This window comes from Aquarana catesbeiana, linkage group LG03, assembly GCF_042186555.1.
Source record: "Aquarana catesbeiana isolate 2022-GZ linkage group LG03, ASM4218655v1, whole genome shotgun sequence".
Taxonomy (NCBI): Eukaryota; Metazoa; Chordata; class Amphibia; order Anura; family Ranidae; genus Aquarana; species Aquarana catesbeiana.
Genome location: NC_133326.1, coordinates 211,137,859 through 211,164,583, shown reverse-complemented (window position 1 = coordinate 211,164,583; position 26,725 = coordinate 211,137,859). Strand labels below are relative to the sequence as shown.

At 43.0% G+C, this 26,725-nt stretch overlaps 1 protein-coding gene across 9 annotated transcripts in view; it reads left to right on the top strand.

The window, feature by feature from the left end:
• MLC1 (modulator of VRAC current 1) overlaps positions 1-26,725 on the top strand; it is a 198,505-nt gene that overhangs the window by 39,124 nt on the left and 132,656 nt on the right. For all 9 annotated transcript variants that reach the window (XR_012242840.1, XR_012242839.1, XR_012242835.1 and 6 more), the window contains 2 exons: positions 8,055-8,126; positions 8,222-8,338. Coding sequence is in view for 3 of the 9 variants with exons in the window: in XM_073619736.1 (XP_073475837.1) it covers positions 8,055-8,126; positions 8,222-8,338 (189 nt within the window). In the remaining 6 variants the exon portion in view is untranslated. The remainder of the gene's footprint in view (positions 1-8,054; positions 8,127-8,221; positions 8,339-26,725) is intronic.

Genomic DNA, 26,725 nt, shown 5'->3' with positions numbered 1-26,725 from the left:
TAGGACCATGTGATATTTCAGTTTTTCTTTTTTAATAAATCTGTAAAAATGTCAACAATTCTGTGTTTTTCTGTCAATATGGGGTGTTGTGTGTACATTAATGAGGAAAAAAATGAACTTAAATGATTTTAGCAAATGGCTGCAATATAACAAAGAGTGAAAAATTTAAGGGGGTCTGAATACTTTCCGTCCCCACTGTAGATAAACGAGTAATGTGAACAAAGAGTATTTTGATGGAATGTTGCGGGATAAAAAATAATGGTCAAGTATGCACCACAACTAGTAAATTCTAAAACATTGGAAACAGCTAAAGTGTTGAGAAATGAAAGTCAACTTATATCGGGATAAGGAGTAGAACTTTTGTCCCTGGACCAAATAAAACATTCTACTGCATACGTGGTCAAAGAGGACAGGTAAAGCACTACAGCAGATGCCCGTCTGATCATAGTAACTAGTGTAACAGTAAGGAGTAAGTACGTACAGGAAGAGGAGGAAAAACAAAAAACAAAATATACACAGGTAAGACCAGAAATGAACCTACCTATGTACAACTTCAGCTTCTCCCATTGTCACCTTAAAATTACAATTGCAATTTTAAGGTGGTACCTACATAAGCATTTGCCGAATAAACAGAACATTTTCTTGGAAAGATGTTGAGTGTATATTTTTGTGTCTGTTCCCTAGTAGTTATTATTTGCAACCATAAACCAATATTATGATAGGTGTTGCCTATCTCTAAAATTTCCAAGACAGATGTGACACTGTTTCTGCAGTTTCTGAGTATACCATATGGGTTGAGCATTGGGAGCTACTACGTTGCAATTGTTGCAATTGTTGTGTGCCATCATTACCCAACATGTTCTGTTCGTTTCATGGAAAAGGTTAACAAGCCGTATAATCAATTGTTTTGTCATTAACTACAGGGTTCCTGCCTTTTTAGTGTGTTTACTTCCTGCTATTACTTCTATTTGAGAACATGGTTCCACCTCGAGTAGTCCCTGCTGCCGCCTACAGGGACCTGGTCAACGCCGGATATTTGAACCTCTCCTGCTCTCAGTAACTGGTCTGTGGGTACTCACATTTTGTACCTTATGTTCTCAATTAAGTTGCTCCTGTTAGGTGGTGGAACATGTTGGATCCCTAGCGCAAGTCGAGCATTCCAATGGAATCTGACCTCTTCAGCTTACAATCAACTAGATGTTCTTCCATGACCTGCAGCGTCCTTCTAAGGGACCGGATGCTGGCAGCCTGGGTCATTGCCCCTGTTTCAGTCAGTGCACTCCTTGGTGTCTTTAGGCAGGTATAACTCCCTCCTCTGCGATAACCAGCGAGGAGTATTCTGCAACCATACTTGAATTGTATGGGCCAAATTGCAATTATACTTGCTGGCTCAGAGGCCTTCTGTTGCAGAGGCTGTGTGTGTTGAAGAGTCTCACAAATCCATCTCCAAGGAGCCGCAGGCAGCTACTAGGCTTAAAGATACCATATTGGTTCTTACTGATGCAGTGTGCGCTACCTCAAAATTAGAACAGCAGCCTGTACCTTCTACTGCTAATACTGTTACTAGTCTGGGATCCCTGACAGGCCTCAAGACTGTCAAAACTTTTCAGGTACACTCCTTAATGGATACTGTTCTGTACAGCGGCTGGAAAACTTCTGATAAACTATTCACTCCTCCCAAATGCTTTACCTATTCAAGGAGGCATTTATATAGAAGCAGGCTGTTCCCACTGTGGAGCTGATGATATCCCACCTTAATAAAACACTGACCATACCTGTTGAGGATGCACCAGTGTTTAAGGATCCCACTGACAAATGTTTCAAAACATTGTATCCACCAGCAGACTCTGCTCTGCAGCTTGCCATAGCTGTAATGTCAAACCTTAGGGGGGTTAACTAAACCATGGGTGTTCAACCTGTGGCCCTCCATCTGTTGCAGAACTACAACTCCCATGAGGCATTGCAAGTGGCTGACAATTACAAGCATGACCCCCAAAGGCAGAGGCATGATGGGACTTGTAGTTTCGTAACAGCTGTAGGGCCACATGTTGAACGCCTATAAACTAAACTTATGTCAATTGTCAAAGGATCCAGCTACCATTCTTTTTGATCCTGTATTTGAAGAGTGCTTATAGCTTATGCCTTCAGTTCTACATTATTGCATAAATGGTTTAGTCAGTAGTGTAAATATTATTTCCAAAATGTGTCTGCTGTCAGTGAACATATGGTAAACCCTTTGGCTGAAATCTTAGACTCTGAATTATCAATGTAAATAACACTTGTTAGTCATGCCATTTTGATGGTGAATGGGTCTTTGGTGCCTCTTTGGATGCCCACACAAAGGATGTTAGGTACTCATTTTGCCCCAGCAAAAGAAGCCTAAATTATAAATTGGGAAGACTCCTTGTTCCTTTGAGGCCAAGAAGACTTTGTTTCATTACTCTCTGGCTTTTACCACCAAGATCAGACCCAGCCAGGAGACCAGTTTAGTAACAAACCCTGGGCTCCTAAATCTCTCAAACCTGACAAGTCTTTGTCAGCATGAAGAGATGTCCCCACAGATTACCAGACCTCGATGCTGCTCTTTCAGATTTCTTGAGCCAGAGAGTTATTGGTATTGTTCCAATGGCAGAAAGGTTTTCGGGGGTTTTCCTCCAATCTATTTACTGTTTTAAAACCAGAGACTCAGACTCTACTGTCTAGGAGCTGGCTAATGCTGTAGTTATTATGAGAGTTCTGGCCTTGATATTAGCCTCCTTCGAGGCAGTGCCATTTGCTCTGTTTTACATTCTGTTGTCATGGAACTAATATGTTTAGTCTCTAGACAGATTGGATTGACACTAAAGACAAGGTGACCTCTTGTTTAGTGGCTCAGGAATTTGTCTTTGGAGTTGAGGAAATACTTCCTCCAATTCCTAGACATCTTATTGGTGCAGGGGACTACAGAAGAATGTTGTCTCTTAATTAACATTATGGGGCTTTGAGCAATTTGGTTGTTCCTGCAATGCTAGACATAGACATCCTGGAGGGGGCAGTCAGACAACACTACAGCAGCAACATATATCTACTACCAGGGAAAGACCAGAAGTCTTAATGTGGCAACAGAAGTGGAAAGGATTCTAGTTTGGGGAGAACTTCATGTTCCAGTGTTGTCTGCCATTCATAGTCCAGGTGTGGACATTTGGCAGGAAAACTATCTCAGCCAGCAGTGCCTGGACCCCCAGGGAAATGGTCCTCTATGAAAAAGGAGAAGTTACAGCAAAAGGAGAAAAGGCATAGGAAAGATACCACATATAGAACCACAGAGATATAGTGTCTGAAAAAATGACTAATGAATTATAACAAAATAGAAATGTATTGTATGTATAAATACACAGTAATTGACTACACAAAGTATAAAATCAATAACCTCCTCTATTAACTATCCAATGACAACGTTGTCAATGACCAGACAAATACAGACACACTAACAGACTGACAAACATATAGGGGAACTTTTCACTGCATGTGCATAAATATATGGGCCATAGAAATGCTGTGTCATGGATCCTGAGCGCTGATGCACAATGCTCTGAGTGACAGACGTTCACATGGAGGGGGAGTGATGTCAACTAGTTTCACTGGGAAACTATTTGACATCCTGGCTGAGACAGTTATAAATACCACTAGTGACTCAGTTTCTGTCTTCCCATAGGGAGATCAATTAACCATGTTTGTTTATATGAGATGATGAATACATTGCACCATTCACAGTAAAAGAAGGATGTATATAAAAATAAACCATCAGTGATGCGGCTGATTGAAATCAAAACACAAATAACATAAAATAAAACACTAAGCCTTAATCAGGTAAACAAATAGAACACAATATACAGGACATAAATAAAGTGATATGCTTCAATCGTGTATAGTATAAACACATTCATAACTGTGTTAATACACACGAGGACACAAAGTTTGGAAAAAGCTAGAGGAGACAAAGATTAATTACAAAAACTGAAACTGAAAAAAGTTTTTTCCTTTTGTGTATTATTTAAAAACAAAGAAAAAACACAGAAAAAACAGAAAAAAGAAAAAAAATAAAGAAAAAAAAACCCCTGTAAATTCTTCTCTTAGTTAAGTCCATAAGGCATCAAAGTATCTAATTTATATATCCAGAATTTTTCTTTTTGAAGGAGTACTTTATCAAAATCACCCCGCCTTTTACTAAGCTTGAGGGCATAGATCCCTTTGACCATCAGTCCATTTGGTTTGGACTGGTGGTGAAGAAGAAAATGCTGGGCCAAGGGACTGTTAGGTTCTTTATGTTTGATGTCACCCAAGTGTTCGCCAATGCGTACACGGAGTTGGCGCTTAGTTTTGCAATTGTAGGTCTTATTGCAAGAGCATTGTAGGCTATAGATCACCTTTGTGGTTGCACTATTAATTAAGCTTTTGATCTTATAAGCTTTGCCATTGTTTGTGTTGGAAAAAGTATCAGTGCGCTCAACAAACTTGCAGATCTGGCAGTGACCACACGCAAACATTCCAATGGTTCTAGGAAAATCAGTCAACCAAGAATAATTGGCTGTCTGCATGAATTCCAACTGAGTAAGTATGTCCGAAAGGTTTGGGGCTCTGCGTGCTACCATATGTGGATAGTCTCCAACAATAGATGACAAAGTTGGGCACCGGGAGAGAGTGGACCAATGTTTGTTTAGAATCTCCCTCACTAGTGGCCATTGTGAGCCATGTTGTGTAATAAATCTTATGGGTTGTTGTTGTCCAATCTGTTTAGAGATAGGAGAAGAAGATGAGATCTGACCCTGTTGTCCTTACTCATCGCCCTTTTCTTAGCTGTCCTCAACACCTTGTGACTGTCTCCTCTTTCTCTGAATCTAGCATACATTTCATGGGCCTCTTTTTTGAATTGATTTTCACTTGTACAGTTCCTTCTGATGCGTAGAAATTGACCTGTTGGGATACCATTCACCAAAGATCTAGGGTGAAAACTATCCGCCTGAAGGAGGGTGTTAGCTGCTATGGGTTTTCTAAAGGTGGAGGTCATTAATTTACCATCCTTTTTTGTGTTCATGAGGTCAAGGAAGGAAATCGAGGCAGGGTCTGAAACAAATGTCAGCGTTATGTTGCGATCATTATTATTGAGTTCATCAACAAATATATGAAGCTCTGCCTCGGTTACCCTCCATTGAATTCGAAAAAATTATTATGTAGCACAAAATTTAGCAGATCTAAAATAAATTTGTTTTGATGTGACATCTCCAAATAAAATTTGATCACAAAAAAGGATGGTAAATTAATGACCTCCACCTTTAGAAAACCCACAGCACCTAACACCCTCCCCTAAACTGATATTTATACCTGTCTCAGCCAGGGAGTGCTAGTCCTGAAGAAGCGGGAGTTTCCCAGTGAAACTAGTTGACGTCACTCCCCCTCCATGTGAACGTCTGTCACTCAGAGCATTGTGCATCAGCGCTCAGGATCTATGACACGGCTGTTTATTGCCATATAATGTGGGACACGGCTTTCCTGGTAAATTCTATCCAGCTGACACTCTAAACGGCCATCTCATCATTCATCCTTTATCCATCTTGGATATATGAATTCACAAGTCCGGACATAAGTGAATAATGTGGCATAGAGATACTGATTGATACGAGAGGTGTTTCCTCGCTCAGCTGTTTGATATCCACCTTTATGTGAACACCATTGCTTTTCCATCTAAAGTAGAATAGACTACTGAACACAGCAGACTGCTGCAAACTACCTGCAGCATATCACTGTTTACATCTCGGGTAAGGTAGATCATACTATATACCTACCCGCTATACTTCTGTTATTTAGTCTGTTTGGTTTCTGCTATTAACGATAGCTGTGCAGGCTATTTTCCTGTATCCTATGGACTGCAACATATATATTTTTCTGCTCACCAAATGGATATCCATCTACTATAATCCAATATGTCAATACCCTTTTGTCATTTACCCTTAACAGCTTCATACAGCCCACTTTATCTACAATTGTCAATTGAACGATTTTGAATGACTATGAGTTATATTATTTTTTGCTGCCATTTTTTTCATAAAATGATTACCTGGTTCCACATCTGATGTTGCCACAGTGCTTAAATTTATATAGCATTTATATGGCCCATGTATGTATGCACATGCAGTGAAGACGTTCCCCTATATGTTTGTCAGTCTTTTAGTTTTTCTGTATTTGTCTGGTCATTGACAACGTTGTCATTGGATAGTTAATGATGGAGGTTATTGATTTTATACTTTGTGTAGTCAATTACTGTGTATTTATACATACAATAAATTTCTATTTTGTTATAATTCATTAGTCATTTTTTCAGAAACGATATCTCTGTGATTCTATATGTGGTATCTTTCCTACGCCTTTTCTCCTTTTGGTGTAACTTCCCCTTTTTCATTGCATAGTTAGCCACTGAACCCCACCCATTATTAGGGTGAGTAGATGGTTGTTTGTTCTTTTTCATTGTTTAGTTTGGTTTCCAGACCCATTTTTGTTTTTTCCGAATGGTCTATACCCAGAAAGGACCTGTGTCACAGATGGGTAATGCTAGATTTGGAACTTCAGGGTCAACAATAAACTATACAGGCTCGTCTCCAGATGCAGAGATTTTCTGGCAGAAGTAGTGGATGCTCTGGTAAATCGATAAGTTCAGTACATTCTGATCAAGGCATTTCCTCTTCCGAAACACCTTTCTCGTTTACTTCATAGGATCAAGATGGAGAACATTCTTGTAATACTGAATGCTCCACACTGGCCCAGGCCGAATCCCCAGCCTTAAGAGATAGCGGTCCCTCTGATTCGGTAATTCTCACACTTTTAAAAGTTAGTAAATCTACCTCCTGCAAGGTCTACCATTGCACATGGAAGGATTACATCGCTTGGTGTGAGAAAAGAAATGTTCACTTTAGGAAATATTCCATGTGACAAATCCTGACCTTTTTGCAGTCATGTCTGAATCAGCATTTGGTGTTGAGTACCATCAAGGAGAAGATCTCAGGCCCTTGCGATCTTATTCCAAAGACCGCTAGCCTCCCCTTGATTGGTCAAGACTTTTATCCAGGATGTTTTTCTTATTGCCTCCTGTACAAGCACATGTGACTCCATGGGATTATAATTTGGTTTTATCAGCACTTCAAAGACCATTGTTTGAACCCAATGGGGACTTTCTCCTTTCCACACCCACGCACAAGGTTTCTTTAGTTGTTGCCATCACCTCCGCAAGGCATGTATCTGAGCCAGCTTTGAATGTAAGGTCCTTCAGGCTGGTCTTTTTGAGTTTCAGGCTACCCTCAGTATTACTCTATTGTTATGTGAGCCTGTAAGTGTTTTGTTACTATTTCTCTCACCTCAGTTGGACTGCCTTTGGATGCCCCAGTTGTCTAAGGATAGCTGAAACCACTTTAGCGAACGAAAAACAGAATTTTTGTACATTAAAGGCATTAAGGGACATGGGTCTCACTCCCCTGTGTTTGTGATCTACACCTAGCTATACGTTTCTACAAAACTGAAGTATGATGGCAGTTTGAGGGATTATACCTAGCAGGCCGATGGCTTTTTTTGGTTTGCCACTGTCCAATTCCACCAGAGTGTGGAAGTACAACTCAATTGTCCTATAATAACTGACTCTTGTGTCCCTTATTGAACTCCATGAAACTGATTTTAAGGTAAGTACAAAAATTGTACTATTAACACAAATGATGAGCAGTGTGTGAGGGACCAGACCTTCGCTAATTACCTTAAGCTACAGACTAAACACTTATGTTCTGTAGTGTACTATGCTAATACAAGCGCCTCTGAAATAAATATTACTAAAAATTCAAATGAAATGGTAATATTGTTACAGTAGTACTGAGCACACATAACAACTCTGGTCTGTTATACAGAGTAGCTCCTCTTCTCTGTTAAGAATTTAGACTGGAAGTTCATCCTATATTTCCCTACATATGAAGGCAATAATAAGTGGTTCACATTATTAATGCAAAGCTCTTTCTTTGCTCATTTCTCCCCCTCTATAGGGTTCAACCTGTTGGAGCTCGAACAATCTAAGACGTGTCCAGTTTCCTGCAAGGATGATGAAGTTTTTCTCTGTAAGTATTAAGGCAGCTTGTTTTTACATTCTGCATCTATAGAATCTTAAAATACTTTTATGAGCTAATGTCCTCTTTATTTGTCTGTCTTTCAGATTGTTGAGGTGGTAGTTGGAATATCTGCAGTGTTTGGCGGTGTCATTGCTTTACATATTGATGCACTCCTAAACAGTCCTTATTTGTATGTCTCCATCTTTTGGGTATTAGCAGCCGTGAGTATATAACTGGATAACTCTTCTTTAATTCCGTTTGTAAAAAAAAAAAAAAAAAAATGAAAAAAGAAAGCTGTTGTTTTCTAAGATGAGTATTATTTGCTAAGTGATTTTCCTGGTAATTGCTGTTAGTTCACCAAGCGTCTTCATAAAAGTGCTGCACATTTTTTTTCTCCATGTTAGCGGTAAATCAGTCTTAGCCGTTGTTTCGATTAAATTTACTGTGACACCAACATACATAGAAAATGTACTGATTTGTGCTTGGAGAATGGAAACCACTAATTACTTGCTTGCTTTATGCAAAAAGACATCAATCTTCCTTGGTTCAGTAAGAAGATATTATATTCTTGTACTTTTATCAACTTGCTTCCTGAAAGCTGTCTCATAATGAACACTATATGCTGCCTCTCTATACTTAGATTATTTCAGAATTCATGTGCTTGCTGGTAGAATCATGTCATTTAACTCACTGCATGTTTTTATTGAAATAGATTACTGTTTTACCAGTAGTTTTATAAATATGTGTTTGAACATGACTATAGTCACTCAGAATGTAACTTAAACATGATTTAAGCCCACTTTGCATTATTCAAATCTGTTGAATTAATCTTCATGACAACTGTAGGAGATGGGGTGTATAAAGCCATGTATGATTATACAGGTTCTTATTTAGGAATTGTATTACATAATTCAATAGTTTGTCAGTTTCTGACTATGTATTTGTTTCAGCACTTACAGAGCTATGAAGTCATTCTAGGGAATTCAGTAAAGCTTTTACGACAGTTTTCTTGTTATAGGTCCCTTTAAAACTACCTGCGCCTAATTCAGTACTGACAAGTGACAAATTCGTATAGTTTTTACTACTGTCACTTTAGGAACCAGAATCTTAAAGAGTTACCGCCAGTTCGCAGATTAGGAAATATAAATGGACAAAATAGGAGAGAAACCCTGCGAGCCACAATGATCTAATGCCTGGAGAGCAAAAACACCTAGCTGCCTGCGTAGATCACATCTCATATACCAAATGTATAAAAATATATATTAATCTAAAAAGTCAAACCATATATATTGTGCTAAAAGCTACATAGAATAAAAATAGTGATTTGTACCAGTACAATATGAAAATAATAAATCTAAGTCATCAAATGTAAATATACATATTAAAGTGCAAGGAATTGAAGAAGAAATTGAACCACCATCCTGCAAAACAGAGAGAGGAGAAAATTGGTTCAGCTCAACCTCTCCAATGGATGTATGAATGCTGAGCTAGCAGGCAGCTGAGCCAGCAGAAGACAGACTGTTAGCCAAACAAGGGTCCAAAAGAGGCAGCAGTTAGTAGCATATCTGTTATCCAGGCTGAGGTCAGGGCTTTTGTCAGTAAGCAGTGGCGGAACTACCAGGGTTGCAGCAGTCGCACTTGCGACCGAGCCCTGGAGGGGGTGCGTGCGCCCGTCAGTTCCGCCACTGTAGAGGGTCCACCTGTCCGCTCCGCCACTGAGGGGAGGCTGAAGGACAAAGTCAGCTGACATCCAATAGAGTTAAGGGGAGGAGCTCTGCGAGGAGACCCCATGTCAGCAGAGCCATCACTGGAGGCACGTGAAGAGATATACTGAGGGGGAATCCATTGACTGACAAAGGCCCTCAAATTCATCCGTCGGTCTGCACGCCAGTCATACGGGGTTTCCATGTCTGGAACTATTCCTGAGAGCGTCAGGAATTGAAGAAGAAATTGAACCACCATCCTGCAAAACAGAGAGAGAACATTGTTATTATTGGTGCTTTATACCCCAGAAAATTAAACAATCTCTACATAGAAATTGTGTGATTACCACATCTATGAATTGTTATTTAGCGACTTAAAACGGGACCACAATATTGCGGTGGACAAATCGTATATATTCTTCTGAGCTGCTATTGGAACTGTGCACCTGGTAATCATCACTGAGCCGTGGGATGGCTCCTAAGTGTGTTTAGACTTAGTTTCACAGCTGAGTCACACGCTCTGAGGTGAACGTAATTCCTAGGGGGGGTCACTGGATGACTTGAGCATGGTTTTACATCACTAAGATCATTTAGAGCATGCTGGATTTGCATCCATGGACATTTATTTAATACACTTATGTGATTTATTATTGGATTCACGGATCACTTTGTAATATTGTTTTCCGATTGCATATCACACTTATGCCCCGTACACACGGTCGGACATTGATTGGACATTCCGACAACAAAATCCTAGGATTTTTTCCGACGGATGTTGGCTCAAACTTGTCTTGCATACACACGGTCACACAAAGTTGTCGGAAAATCCGATCGTTCTGAACGCGGTGACGTAAAACACGTATGTCGGGACTCTAAACGGGGCAGTAGCCAATAGCTTTCATCTGTTTATTTATTCTGAGCATGCGTGGCCCTTTGTGCGTCGGATTTGTGTACACACGATCGGAAATTCCGAAAACGGATTTTGTTGTCGGAAAATTTTATAGCCTGCTCTCAAACTTTGTGTGTCGGAAAATCCGATGGAAAATGTGTGATGGAGCCTACACACGGTCGGAATTTCCGACAACAAGGTCCTATCACACATTTCCCGGCGGAAAATCCGACCATGTGTACGGGGCATTACTGTGTGGCACTGGGCACTTTTTGTAATTTATGATACACTAAAATGTATTTGCTGTGTTATTATGCACTTTGCACTTTAATATGTATATTTACATTTGATGACTTAGATTTATTATTTTCATTATATTTTCATATTGCACTAGTACAAATCACTATTTTTATTCTATGTGGCTTTTAGCACAATATATATGGTTTGACTTTTTAGATTAATATATATTTTTATACATTTGGTAATTATTTACACTTTTATTTACACTTTTTATTTACACTATTTGTGTACATTTTGTGTATATTTTCTTTAGGAAATATAAATGGGTACACCAGAGCTCAGAGTGGGGCGTGTCTATGGACTGAATAGCAACTATGGATCAGCCCACTGTTCTGCACTGTCAATCAAAAGGCTGACCTGACTGGGAACGAGTCTCTTAGTTTTCCTTAGTTTCCTATCGGGCTCCACCCACTCCATTACAAAACTCCTCAACCATGCACCCATTTGTGTGCTGGGCACAAAGTCTGGGAGGGAGCGCACTTGGGAAGGAATTTTCCAGTATGAACGCTCTGACCTCAGTGTAGGCCTCCAATAGATACTTGTACCTGTTTCTGACAGGTACGTAAATCTGGTGCACACAACAATTTTGGTCTTATGAGGCCCGACTTCTTAAGAGAGTCAATAACACTAGGATTCCCCCAAGAGTTTCTATATTTTCTGCTCTCCTTTTGTTCAGAAATACTTCTGTAGCGCCACCTCCAAAGGAGCCGCTTGGTAAATTTGGGTTCTCTGATCTCCGCCTCAACCCCAAGAATGACCTCAGCCCTCAGGCACACCTGGTTAAATTCATTTACTGCAAACACATTTAAAGACACATGTGGAAAATACTGTTATCCTGGCTGTGGATTATCACCAAAACAGACACACACCTGGTAGTGATAAACAAATTTAATATATTATCATGGTTTAAAGCATATGGAAGCTTACAACATTGTTAAACCTTTCTGCAAAGAATTAATACATTAGAAAAGACAACCTTCAATACTTAGCAACTGTAAATTTAGAAAAGGGCAGTAATCTATATGCCCATAACACAGACGCTGAGAGGGAGGAGAGAAGATCTATCAACTTCTCAGCTCTTTCTGGACCACAAACACCATTGAAAGTAACAATACAAAAAGAAGAAATGGGTTAACAGGTACAGTAAGCACAGTTCTGTAACATTACAGGTCCTGAGTTGAAGGGTACTAGTGTCTTCTGCTAGCAAACGTTGGGGCCCTTTGTAAATAGAGTAGGTTTAATCAATCAAAAGTAATCCTCTAGGAAATACCGTTAGGTAGTGGTTTGTAAGAACAGAATGGCTAAAAGTGGCAGCTCCAAACAAGCATCCTCTGACAGTAGAAACGGAAATATGTGTCTGCTTGCAGTGTCTTTACTGTGCTAAGAAAGATGTTGGGTTTACACCCGCTCAACAATCCTCTGGGGGATCACACAACAGAAGTCCCAAATGGTGGTTCAGGATCCTGGCAATATTGTAAGGCACTGGATCACCTCCTGTCAGCCAATCAGGATGGCTGGTAGCTGAACTGGCAGGGTGATGGAACAAGGGCCAACAAGACACCTGGATGGGTCTTGTGATCCCCGAAGCAGTGTGTGGGTTGTGTCCGCTGGGCTAGATGGCGCTGAGTTGCTGAGCAGGGTCCCTGGGCTGAATGGTGGAAGACCGTGTGGGTGACACTGTTCCTGGCTCCTTTATCCTCAGTCTCTTGGCAGCAGTCTCGGGAAAAGTGTGGGTCTCTCTCTCTCTCTCTCTCTCTCTCTCTCTCTCTCTCTCTCTCAGATGCTGGTAGACAGTGTGGCGCTCTCTCTATCTTAGGTGGAATTCCACCACACGGTCCCATCACCTCACCACCTCACCACTATCCCTTTTCTCATGGTATCTGTCCCTGGTAGTCTCAAAAAAAACGTGGCTTTCTCTCCCTCTGTTGGGTCACACAGTCCTTGGTGTCAGTGTGTGTCTCTCCCCTCAGTCAGATGCTTGTACCTCAGACCGCTCTCCTCACTCTCTTCAGACAGCCCTCCTCAGATCTTTTGTCAGCACTCTCTCTGTAGTGCTGTGTGGAAAACCTGTCTCTCTCTCTTTCAATCATCTTAGCGCTTCACTCTCTTCTCTGCCAGGAGGAGAGTGAGTCAGTGATGATTTAGCGATGTCTTTGACAAAGGTCAAGCCGGTAGTTTGCCTCCACACCAGCCGTATGATTGCGCAGTTGACCTTCAACCTGGTGCCATACCCCCTCGTGGCTGGGTATGTTGCAGACGCACTTTCTCGAGAATGTATAAGGTAAATCTGTGCAGTGGCTAAGGTACTCCTGAAATATAGGGCTGCTGCCTCTACAAATACAGTTCCACCTAGGTGGAGTGTATTAGAAAGTGTGTGGAAAACAGGAGTAGGTATGGCGCTGCCCTTATGGGATGAAATTTTCCGTGGTGGACAATTACCCTGTTTAGTGCTTGATGTGATTACTTTATTTGTGTGAGTCCTAAATAGTATGTGTAAATAACAAAAATAACAAAAAACATAAATGAAAAAAAATATATAAAAATCCTGTGTGTGCCTGAAATAAATAATGGTTTCTTGTCGGAATGTGTTCCAAAATTAAATACGTGAGTGAATTTAGTCAAAATTTGTTAATAAAAGGTTTTTAGTTCTATTCTCACCCTAATGCATGTTCTTACCTCATCATAATATGGGTGAAATTTCAAAATGAAGTGCCACAATCTTATATTACATTTTCCCGGGACTTACGGACGTCTTGCGGCACCACCAGTTAGATGAACACAGGCTGTTCATGACGGGACTAACGCTTTCTTTTATGCTTATATTTTACCTTGCAAATGTGAGTACATTATTTTATCAGCTATACAGTAATAAAGTTTCCACATACGAGTTTACACTATGGGCATTCCTCCTCTCTTTTATATGTAAATCGGCAAAACAACATTTAACCACTTAAGGACCCCCCCCCGGTGCCCGAGTCGGTCCGCTTTTGTCCAGCGGCAATCGCAGGGGAGGGGGAGACCATCCATTCGTGGCCCCCCCTCGCGATCGCCACCGGCCAATCAGATCATTCCTCTGCTGCTGTATGCTAAACAGCAGCAAAGGAAATGATGTCATCTCTCCTCGGCTCGGTATTTTCCGTTCCGGCGCCGAGGAGAGAAGACTGCACTGTGAGTGAAAACACGCACACACACAGTAGAACATGCCAGGCACACAAAACACCCCCTTTACCCCCTGATCCCCCCCGATCACCCCCTAATCACCCCTCCCCCCCGTCACACTGACAGCAAGCAGTTTTTTTTTTTTCTGATTACTGCATGGTGTCAGTTTGTGACAGTTAGTGTGGTAGGACAGTTACTGTTAGCCCCCTTTAGGTCTAGGGTACCCCCCTAACCCCCCCTAATAAAGTTTTAACCCCTTGATCACCCCCCGTCGCCAGTGTCGCTAAGCGATCATTTTTCTGATCGCTGTATTAGTGTCACTGGTGACGCTAGTTAGGGAGGTAAATATTTAGGTTCGCTGTCAGCGTTTTATAGCGTCAGGGACCCCCATATACTACCTAATAAATGTTTTAACCCCTTGATTGCCCCCTAGTTAACCCTTTCACCACTGATCACCGTATAACCGTTACGGGTGATGCTGGTTAGTTCGTTTATTTTTTATAGTGTCAGGGCACCCGCCGTTTATTACCGAATAAAGGTTTAGACCCCTGATCGCCCGGCGGTGATATGCGTCGCCCCAGGCAGTGTCAGATTAGCGCCAGTACCGCTAACACCCACGCACGCAGCATACGCCTCCCTTAGTGGTATAGTATCTGAACGGATAAATATCTGATCCGATCAGATCTATACTAGCGTCCCCAGCAGTTTAGGGTTCCCAAAAACACAGTGTTAGCGGGATCAGCCCAGATACCTGCTAGCACCTGCGTTTTGCCCCTCTGCCCAGCCCAGCCCACCCAAGTGCAGTATCGATCGATCACTGTCACTTACAAAACACTAAACGCATAACTGCAGTGTTCGCAGAGTCAGGCCTGATCCCTGCGATCGCTAACAGTTTTTTTGGTAGCGTTTTGGTGAACTGGCAAGCACCAGCGGCCTAGTACACCCCGGTCGTAGTCAAACCAGCACTGCAGTAACACTTGGTGACGTGGCAAGTCCCATAAGTGCAGTTCAAGCTGGTGAGGTGGCAAGCACAAGTAGTGTCCCGCTGCCACCAAGAAGAAGACAAACACAGGCCCGTCATGCCCATAATGCCCTTCCTGCTGCATTCGCCAATCCTAATAATTGGGAACCCACCACTTCTGCAGCGCCCGTACTTCCCCCATTCACATCCCCAACCAAATGCAGTCGGCTGCATGAGAGGCATTTTCTTTATGTCCTCCCGAGTACCCCTACCCAGCGAACCCCCCCAAAAAAGATGTTGTGTCTGCAGCAAGCGCGGATATAGGCGTGACACCCGCTATTATTGTCCCTCCTGTCCTGACCATCCTGGTCTTTGCATTGGTGAATGTTTTGAATGCTACCATTCACTAGTTGAGTATTAGCGTAGGGTACAGCATTGCACAGACTAGGCACACTTTCAAAGGGTCTCCCCTTTCACAGGGTCTTCACAGGGTTGCATTTTGAGAGACCCGAACCTGGAACCGGTTACAGTGCAGCCTTGCTCCAGTGTCTATTGCAGCCTTGTCAGTGCAGCTTTGCCCCAGTGCAGAATTGTCAGTGCAGCCTTGTCAGTGCAGCCTTGCCCCAGTGCAGAATTGTCAGTGCAGCCTTGCCCTAGTGTCCATTGCAGCCTTGTCAGTGCAGCTTTGCCCCAGTGCAGCCATGTCAGTGCAGCCTCTCTCCAGTGCAGCTTTGCCCCAGTGCAACTTTGCCCCAGTGCAGCCTTGCCCCAGTGCAGCTTTGCCCCAGTGCAGCCTTGCCCCAGTGCAGCTTTGTGGGATCGCCGCGATCCCTGCCGACATACACAGCCGTGTGTAAATTAAAATATGGCGAATATGGCGAAGCTGAGATACACATACCCGAGAGTCCTCTGCTTTTATTGGCGCCGCTTACAGTCCTGCCCAGTCCCGCCCTATGGGTGGGACTGTAAGCGGCGCCGAGAAAAGCCGAGGACTCTTGGGTATGTGTATCTCGGCTCCGCCGAGTCCCTACAGTCTCGGCACCGTATTTGAATTTACACACAGCTGTGTATGTTGGCGGCGATCGCGGCAATCGCCGCGATCGCTCCGATCACACACAATTGGGGGGGGGGGGGGAATCGGCCTATAACACGCACCCACGATTTTCCCCTGATTTTCAGGGGAAAAAAGTGTGTGTTATATGCCGATAAATACGGTAGTTGTCGTTTTATTGTTCTCTCTCTATTGTTCTGCTCATTTTTACTGTATTCTATTCCGCAATGTTTTATTGTTATTATGTTTTATCATGTTTGCTTTTCAGGTATGCAATTTTTTATACTTTACCGTTTACTGTGTTTTATTGTTAACCATTTTTTTGTCTTCAGGTACGCCATTCACGACTTTGAGTGGTTATACCAGAATGATGCCTGCAGGTTTAGGTATCATCTTGGTATCATTCTTTTCAGCCAGCGGTTGGCTTTCATGTAAAAGCAATCCTAGCAGCTAATTAGCCTCTAGACTGCTTTTACAAGCAGTGGGAGGGAATGCCCCCCCCACCGTCTTCCGTGTTTTTCTCTGGCTCTCCTGTCTCAACAGGGAACCTGAGAATGCAGCCGGTGATTCAGCCAGCTGACCATAGAGCTGATCAGAGACCAGAGTGGCTCCAAACATCTCTATGGCCTAAGAAACCGGAAGCTATGAGCATTTCATGACTTAAATTTCGCCGGATGTAAACAGCGCCATTGGGAATTTGGGAAAGCATTTTATCACACCGATCTTGGTGTGGTCAGATGCTTTGGGGGCAGAGGAGAGATCTAGGGTCTAATAGAGCCCAATTTTTTCAAAAAAGAGTACCTGTCACTACCTATTGCTATCAATAGGGGATATTTACATTCCCTGAGATAACAATAAAAATGATTAAAAAAAATGAAAGGAACAGTTTAAAAATAAGATAATAAAGCAAAAAAATAATAAAGAAAAAAAGCACCCCTGTCCCCCCCTGCTCTCGCGCAGAGACTAACGCAAGCATCAGTCTGGCGTCAAATGTAAACAGCAATTGCACCATGCATGTGAGGTGTCACCGCGAATGTCAGATCGAGGGCAGTAATTTTAGCAGTAGACCTCCTCTGTAAATCTAAAGTGGTAACCTGTAAAGGCTTTTAAAAATGTATTTAGTTTGTCGCCACTGCACGTTTGTGCGCAATTTTAAAGCATGTCATGTTTGGTATCCATGTACTCGGCCTAAGATCATCTTTTTTATTTCATCAAACATTTGGGCAATATAGTGTGTTTTAGTGCATTAAAAATGCGTTTGAAAAATCGATGCGCAAATACTGTGTGAAAAAAAAAATGAAACACCCACCATTTTAATCTGTAGGGCATTTGCTTTAAAAAAATATATAATGTTTGGGGGTTCAAAGTAATTTTCTTGCAAAAAAAAATAATTTTTTCATGTAGACAAAAAGTGTCAGAAAGGGCTTTGTCTTCAAGTGGTTAGAAGAGTGGGTGATGTGTGACATAAGCTTCTAAATGTTGTGCATAAAATGCCAGGACAGATCAACCCCCCCCCAAATGACCCCATTTTGGAAAGTAGACACCCCAAGCTATTTGCTGAGAGTAATGTCGAGTCCATGGAATATTTTATAGTGTGACGCAAGTTGCGGGAAAGAGGCAAATTTTTTTTTTTTGCACAAAGTTGTCACTAAATGATATATTGCTCAAACATGCCATGGGAATATGTGAAATTACACCCCAAAATACATTCTGTTGCTTCTCCTGAGTACGGGGATACCACATGTGTGAGACTTTTTGGGAACCTAGCCGCGTACGGGACCCCGAAAACCAAGCACCGCCTTCAGGCTTTCTAAGGGCGTAAATTTTTGATTTCACTCTTCACTGCCTATCACAGTTTCGGAGGCCATGGAATGCCCAGGTGGCACAAAACCCCCCAAATGACCCCATTTTGGAAAGTAGACACCCCAAGCTATTTGCTGAGAGGTATAGTGAGTATTTTGCAGACCTCACTTTTTGTCACAAAGTTTTGAAAATTGAAAAAAGAAAAAAAAAAGTTTTTTTTCTTGTCTTTCTTCATTTTCAAAAACAAAATGAGAGCTGCAAAATACTCACCATGCCTCTCAGCAAATAGCTTGGGGTGTCTACTTTAGTAGACTTTGTGCAAAAAAAAAAAATTTGTCACTTTCCCGCAACTTGTGTCAAAATATAAAATATTCCATGGACTCAACATGCCTCTCAGCAAATAGCTTGGGGTGTCTACTTTCCAAAATGGGGTCATTTGGGGGGGTTTTGTGTCATCTGGGCATTTTATGGCCTTCAAAACTGTGATAGGTAGTGAGGAGTGAAATCAAAAATTTACGCCCTTAGAAATCCTGAAGGCGGTGATTGGTTTTCGTGGCCCCGTACGCGGCTAGGCTCCCAAAAAGTCCCACACATGTGGCATCCCCGTACTCAGGAGAAGCAGCTGAATGTATTTTGGGGTGCAATTCCACATATGCCCATGGCCTGTGTGAGCAATATATCATTTAGTGACAACTTTTTGTAATTTTTTTTTTTTTTGTCATTATTCAATCACTTGGGACAAAAAAAAAATTAATATTCAATGGGCTCAACATGCCTCTCAGCAATTTCCTTGGGGTGTCTACTTTCCAAAATGGGGTCATTTGGGGGGGTTTTGTACTGCCCTGCCATTTTAGCACCTCAAGAAATGACATAGGCAGTCATAAACTAAAAGCTGTGTAAATTCCAGAAAATGTACCCTAGCCTGTAGACGCTATAACTTTTGCGCAAACCAATAAATATACGCTTATTGACATTTTTTTTACTAAAGACATGTGGCCGAATACATTTTGGCCTAAATGTATGACTAAAATCGAGTTTATTGGATTTTTTTTTATAACAAAAAGTAAAAAATATCATTTTTTTTCAAAATTTTCAGACTTTTTCTGTTTATAGCGCAAAAAATAAAAACCGCAGAGGTGATCAAATACCATCAAAAGAAATCTCTATTTGTGGGAAGAAAAGGACGCAAATTTCGTTTGGGTACAGCATTGCATGACCGCGCAATTAGCAGTTAAAGCGACGCAGTGCCAAATTGGAAAAAGTGCTCTGGTCTTTAGGCAGCCAAATGATCCGGGGCTGAAGTGGTTAAAAGTACAGACCAGGGACAACCAGGAGTGCTACACAGTGGCAAATACTGTGACTGCCTGCACCCCTGCAGGGGGAAGTGCATCCGGTGAGTGCAAGCAGAATAAGAGCACGCTGTTGAGGCACAATTACCAAGCCAGCACCTGGATAAGAAGTTTCCCATATAAATTTGTTTCCTAGAGAGGAGCTTCCCTCAGAACCACTCTAAAGACTTTTTTGAAATCAATGGAACTTTTCTTATCCAAAAACACTGGTTTTTAAGCACATAAGTCACTTTTTTGTATATCCCAGCACAAGTCACTTTGATGTAACACCAGCACTTTTATGCACTATTTGCACATTGGTATTTTTCATATAGAAAATGTAATATAAGATTGTGGCACTTCATTTTGAAATTTCACCCATATTATGATGAGGTAAGAACATGCATTAGGGTGAAAATAGAACTATAAACCTTTTGTTAACAAATTTTGACTAAATTCACTAACGTATTTAATTTTGGAACACATTCCCACAAGAAACCATTATTTATTTCCGGCACACACAGGATTTTTTTTTTTTTTTTTTCATTTATGTTTTTTGTTATTTTTGTTATTTACACATACTATTTAGGATTCACACAAATAAAGTAATCACATCAAGCACTAAACAGGGTAATTGTCCACCACGGAAAATTTCATCCCATAAGGGCAGCGCCATACCTACTCCTGTTTTTCACGCACTTTCTCGAGGTTTCATCTGCAAATCCTCGTCCCCTGCTGGTGCTGGTTTCTTCTTCATGAAGAAGAGTGGTGAACTGAGACCTTGTATTGATTACAGGAGTCTCAATCGTGCCTATCCAATTCCATTGATTACGGAGTTATTTGACCGCCTCATGGGAGCAACGGTTTTCACGAAGCTTGATTTGAGAGGAGTATACAATCTTGTGAGGGTTAAGGAGGGAGACGAGTGGAAAACTGCGTTTAACACCAGAACAGGCCATTATGAGTACCTCATAATGCCTTTTGGCCTTTGTAACGCCCCGGCAGTTTTCCAGGAATTCATTAATGATGTCCTCCGAGATTTGTTGCAGTTATGTGTGGTGGTTTATCTTGATAATATCCTCATATTTTCCAAGTCCCTGGAGAGCCACCACAAGGATGTCTGTTGTGTGCTTCAGAAACTAAGAGAGAACAATCTCTATTGTAAATTGAAGAAGTGCAAGTTCCATCGTGAACAGGTTAAATTCCTGGGTTATGTCATTTCCCCTGCTGGTTTTTTTCGATGGACCCAGAGAAACTTTCAGCAGTCCTACAGTGGCCCCATACCATGGGTTTACGTCCTCTGCAGCGTTTCCTGGGCTTTGCCAACTATTATCAGAAGTTTATTCGTTACTTCTCATCTCTGGTCAAGCTCCTGACTGATATGACCAGAAAGGACAGTAACCCACAGAGTGGGTCTCCGGAGTCTGTAAAGGCCTTTGAGAGTCTCAAGGCTGCCTTTGTTTCTGCTCCTGTGTTGGCACATCCTGATCCTACGTTACCTTTTATCCTTGAGGTTGATGCTTCTGAGACTGGAGTTGGCGCCCTTCTGTGTCAACGTCCTACCTCTGAGAGCGCTTTGCATCCTTGTGGCTACTTTTCCAAGAAATTGTCAGCTGCGGAGTGCAATTACGAGATTGGTGACAGAGAGCTGTTGGCAAACATTTTAGCCCTGAAAGAATGGAGACATCTCCTCGAAGATACGACTGTGCAGTTTCTCATTCTTACTGACCATAAGGATCTCACATTCTTATCTGAGGCTAAACGCCTCTCTCCCAGAAGGGCACAATGGGCTCTTTTCTTGTCAAGTTTCAATTACATTGTCTCATTCTTACCCGGTACTAAGAATGTAAGGGCTGACGCCTTGTCATGACAATTTTCCTCTACTTACAAGTTGGAGTCGGGTCCGGTTTCTGTGATTCCTCCTGATCGTATTCTGGCTACGGTTCACACCAGTCTCACTTCTCCTTTGGGTGACAAAATTCTTGCTGCTCAGGTCCATGCTACTCCTGAAAAACCTTGTGACCGCTGCTTTGTCCCAGAGAGCCTCTGTTCTGCCATGCTCCAGACTTTTCTCCCAAGGCTGCTGGCCACCCTGGGAAGAATTAACTTTTTTGGGCCATTTCCCAAAAATTCTGGTGGCCTAGTCTACGTGCTGATGTAACTGCCTTCATAGCTGCCTGTTCCGTTTGTGCTCAGAGTAAGACTCCACGACACCTTCCAGTGGGCCTCCCACAACCCATACCCAATGGAGAGAGGCCCTGGACCCACCTGTCTATGGATTTCATTGTGGAGTTACCCAACTCCCAGGGCAACACAGTTATCCTTTATGGTGGTTGACCGGTTCTCAAAGATGTGTCATTGTATTTCACTTAAGAAGTTGCCCATTTCTAAGGAACTGGCTTCCATTTTTGCTCGGTAGATCTTTCGCTTATATGGGCTACCCAAGGTGATTGTCTCGGACAGGGGTAGTCAGTTTGTGTCCCGGTTCTGGCGAGCCTTTTGTGCACAGTTGGGTATTCAGCTTGCTTTCTCCTCTGTGTATCACCCACAGTCTAATGGGGCCGCAGAACGAGCCAATCAGTCCTTGGAGCAATTCCTATGTTGCTATATTTCTGACCATCATAACAACTGGTCAGACCTATTACCGTGGGCAGAATTTGCTCACAACAGTGCCTTGAGTTCTGCCTCCCGATTGTCCCTGTTTATGGCGAATTATAGTTTCCAACCTTCCATGTTGCCTAACTCGTTTGTTCCGCAGAATATTCCTGCGTTAGAGGAGCATCTCCGTGATTTTTGTTCCACTTGGGCACAAGTTCAGGAGGCTTTGCGACATGCTAATGATAGGTACAGACTCCATGTTGACCGCAGACGCCTGCCTGCACCTTCATACCAGGTTGGGGACAGGGTCTGGCTGTAATCTCGCAACCGCCGACTTTGTGTTCCCTCACTGAAGTTCGCACCTCCGTTTATTGGGTCTTTCCGTATTCTTCGCAGGATTAACCCAGTGGCTTACGCATTAGACCTTCCTTCTTATATGCGTATTTTGAGTGTATTTCATGTCTTATTAAAACCTTTGGTCTGCAACTGCTTTACCACCTCGTGCCATGTCCTCACCCTGTACAGGTTGAGAACCATAAGGAATATGAAGTACAGTCCATTGTTGACTCCCGTAGGTTCCGTTGGTGCATACAGTACCTGGTGCATTGGAAAGGGTACGGTCCGGAGGAACGCTCTTGGGTCTCATCCTCGGACGTACATGCCCCTCTCCTCCTCCGTGATTTCCATAGATGTTTTTCCCTCAAGCCTGGTGGTCCTCTGAGGGGGAGGGGTCGTTGAGGAGGGGGTACTGTCAGGGCTGGGCTCAACCCTTCCTTCTCTGAGTTAGCCACTCAGCTGTCGGCCAATTGCCAGCTCCTATCTCTCCACAGTTACTCAGCTGTTGCTGATACCCTGCTCGTCGGTCCTGCCTACTTAAGTCATCCAGTCCAGAGAAGCTCTGTATCGTCTTGGTCACATCACAGAAACTATCTCCTGCGATCCTGTTCAAGCCTTGCTTTGCTGACATCCCTTCTGGCTCCAGATCCTGCTTGCTGTTCCACTACATTTATCCCTGACTTCTGGCTTGGCTGACTATCCATTCCGGTTACTGAACTCTGGCTATGTTTTGACTATGTTTGTTCTTTTTTTACTTTTATTATTAAACAAGTGTGATTTAACTGTACGTCTGTACATGTTACCATGATTTCATGGTTTCTGACAGCTGTGAGATCATTTCTGTAATGCACAGCATGGATCCGTCCTGCCTTTTTCTGGCCCGGCGGGCCCCTCGGCCCCTTACAGTTGTAAGGGCTGATGGCGGCCCTGTACATGAGTGTGTTGTTGTCAGTTTTGACCATGAAGTCAGCGCCATACAAGTAGTCTTTCAACTTGTCCACCACTGCCCACTTCAGTGCCAAGAATTCCAACTTGTTAGTAGGGTAGTTTTTCTCAGCAGGTGCAAGACTTCGGCTCGCATAAGCAACAGGCTGCAGGTATCCATCATGCTCCTGTTACAGTATCCTGCCCAGTCCATCTCGACTGGCATCAACATACAGCTCATATGGCTTGGCTGGATTGGCATAGGCCAGAACAGGAGCAGTTGTTAGACTCCACTTCAGCTGCCGAAAGGCTTACTCACACGGGTCAGTCCACTGTTCTTGTATTGATTCCCGAGGCTTCCTGGGCCCTCCATGTTGTTAGATCAGCTTTGTTAAGTCTGGGTCGTCGTTCTCATTCTTGTTCTTCAGTAACTCATTAAGGGGATGGGCTATTCTAGCAAATCCCTCAACGAATCTCCTGTAGTATGAGCAAAATCCCAGTGTCAGGTCACCTGAGTACAGATGCACTCCGTAGGAGTCAGGAGTGCACCGCTAATGTAGTGGACCCTGGGGCTGACTGCTGCGGATTGAACTCTGGAAGGTTCGGAAAGCAGGTCTACTGGAGCATCAACACAGATCCCACTGGGAGCTAGAGCATAGATTCCCCAGGGCGTGGAGTCTAAGAGCCAGCAGGTGTTCACCAGAGCCTCTAGTGGTAAGGATGGACTGCGCTGCAGTCTGGCTCCAGGTCGCAGCCCCCAGGGTCTCACAGCTCATGGTAGGCTACAGGAGAAAGAGGAAGGAAGCAGCAGGCTGGAACAACAAGGATAGTAAAGGGATAAGCCAAGGTCGGGGCGACTAGGAGACAAGGATAAACATAGAACACGCCAAAGGTCAGGGTCACAAGCAGACAGGGATAGTTGAGAACAGGCCAAGATCGGTAACTGGAATCAGACGTAGGAGACACAGCAAGTAGCACATGAAAGCTAAACACACAATGGTTGATCAGCAAGGTTGGCTTGCAATGCACAGGTTAATATAGTGTTCCTAATTAGAGGCTGAGGTGGAGCTATGCTGAGGGAAGATTATATAAGCAGTCAGGTGGGGGTGGCTGGCCTCTAAAGGTGAACACATGGAGGAGAGGTAAGCTGACAGAGAAAGATTACTGCATAACCAAAACACCCAGGAATGACCTAAGCTCAGTTACATTAGTAGGCCTTGGCCAAGAGGTGACAGCTTCCAGCTTCTGGGGGTCAGTAGCTATTCATTCAGCGGAGACAACATGGTCGAGGTAATTAACTGAAGGCTGGTAAAACTGAAATTTTTCCAGGGACAGCTTCAATCCCTCATCATAGAGTCTCCTCAGAACCTTCTCCAGATGCTCTTCATGTTCTTTGAGAGTTTTGCCGAAGACGATGATATCGTCCAGATACACCAACACTTCGATTAGTGTCATGCCACCTACTGTCTTCTCCATCAGTCTCTGGAACGTTGCTGGAGCACCAGACAAACCTTGAGGCATCCTATCAAACTCGAAGAACCCTACTGGGGTGATAAAAGCTGTTTTTTCCCTGTCCTCAGGGTGCATGGGGATTTGATAGTACCCACTCTTTAGGTCCTGCACGCTGATCCACTTCACCCCCGATAGGCTCTGCAGGGCATCTTCTATGCTTGGAGTTGTGTACTGATCAGGGATGGTCCTCCTGTTGAGTGTCCGATAATCGATGCACAGCCTCAGGGACCCATTTTTCTTCCACACCACCACTATGGAGGAGGCATAAGGGCTCTTAGACTCCCTGATGATGCCTGATGTCTTCAATTCTGCCAGCTGCTCACGTAAATCTTCTAGGTTCTATGGAGATTCTGTCCTTTTCTCCCTTCCCCAAATCAGATGGTGAGACTGGGGTGTCTGGATTTACTTGTCCTAACAGCATTCGGGCTCGCAGTTTCAACGGCGAGGCCGTAACATTCCAGATGCTGACAGGGATCTTCCCATGACTCCGTTGCAGAGCCCTAATTGATATGACTTCTGGGATTACCTTCACTCCCGTGTCCTCTCCCTGGCGGTCAGCTTCAAGGTCAACAAAGGGGCCCAGATATTCCAAATTGAGCTTGACTGAAGCTTGTAGACACACTACATCTCCAGGTTATAGTATCTTCTCACTTCCAACCGCCAAATCTTCCCCACTCCTTCAGCTGGGGCTCTCTGTTCTTCGACTAAGTGCTGATACACTTGTCTCAGCATAGGGTGTATGCCTTTGGTTTGGGTGTCAGACTTCAATACAAAAGGAGCGAGCAGCCTTCTGGCAAGGTCAGTGTTCGTTCCTATTTTCAGAGAACTCTTATTGGCTCCTGATGGGCGAGGGCATACAATGGCTAAGGTATCAAACGTTTCTGTTGGTTCGGTCACAGAGGGGTCAAAAGTCAACTTGACAGGTAAGTATCCATCATATGGGAAATTTTGGGTTCCAATAACCCATATCTCCAGCTCCTCCAATTTCTGCAGGGGTAAGCGTTTGAGGTGCCGGTCGTAAAAGTCTCTATATAGTAGGGTAACTTGCGTCCCTGTGTCCAGAAGGGCCTTTGTATAGATGCCTTCTACTTGAATTGACACGATGGGAGAAGGTCCCACTAGTTTGTCAGGGAATCTACCCTAAGTAGAGTAGTTACTGGTTAAATTAAATTACTGCAAACACATTTAAAAACACACGTGGAAAATACTGTTATCCTGGCTGTGGACTATCACCAAAAACAGACACACCGGGTAGTGATAAACAAAAATGAATATACAGTCAGGTCCATAAATATTGGGACATCGACACAATTCTAATCTTTTTGGCTCTATTCACCACCACAATGGATTTGAAATGAAACAACAAGATGTGCTTGAACTGCAGACTTTCAGCTTTAATTTGAGGGTATTTACATTCAAATCAGATGAACGGTGTAGGAATTACAACAGTTTGTATATGTGCCTCCCACTTTTTAAGGGACCAAAAGTAATGGGACAGATTAACAATCATCCATCAAACCTTCACTTTTTAATACTTGGTTGCAAATCCTTTGCAGTCAATTACAGCCTAAAGTCTGGAACACATAGACATCACCAGACGCTGGGTTTCATCCCTGGTGATGCTCTGCCAGGCCTCTACTGCAACCGTCTGCAGTTCCTTCTTGTTCTTGGGGCATTTTCCCTTCAGTTTTGTCTTCAGCAAGTAAAATGCATGCTAAATCGGATTCAGGTCAGGTGATTGACTTGGCCATTGCATACCATTCCACTTCTTTCCCTTAAAAAACTCTTTGGTTGCTTTCGCAGTATGCTTCGGGTCATTGTCCATCTGCACTGTGAAGCGCTGTCCAATGAGTTATGAAGCATTTTGCTGAATATGAGCAGATAATATTGCCTGAAACACTTCAGAATTCATCCTGCTGCTTTTGTCAGCAGTCACATCATCAATTAATACAAGAGAACCAGTTCCATTGGCAGCCATATATGCCCACGCCATGACACTACCACCACCATGCTTCACTGATGAGGTGCTATGTTTTGGATCATG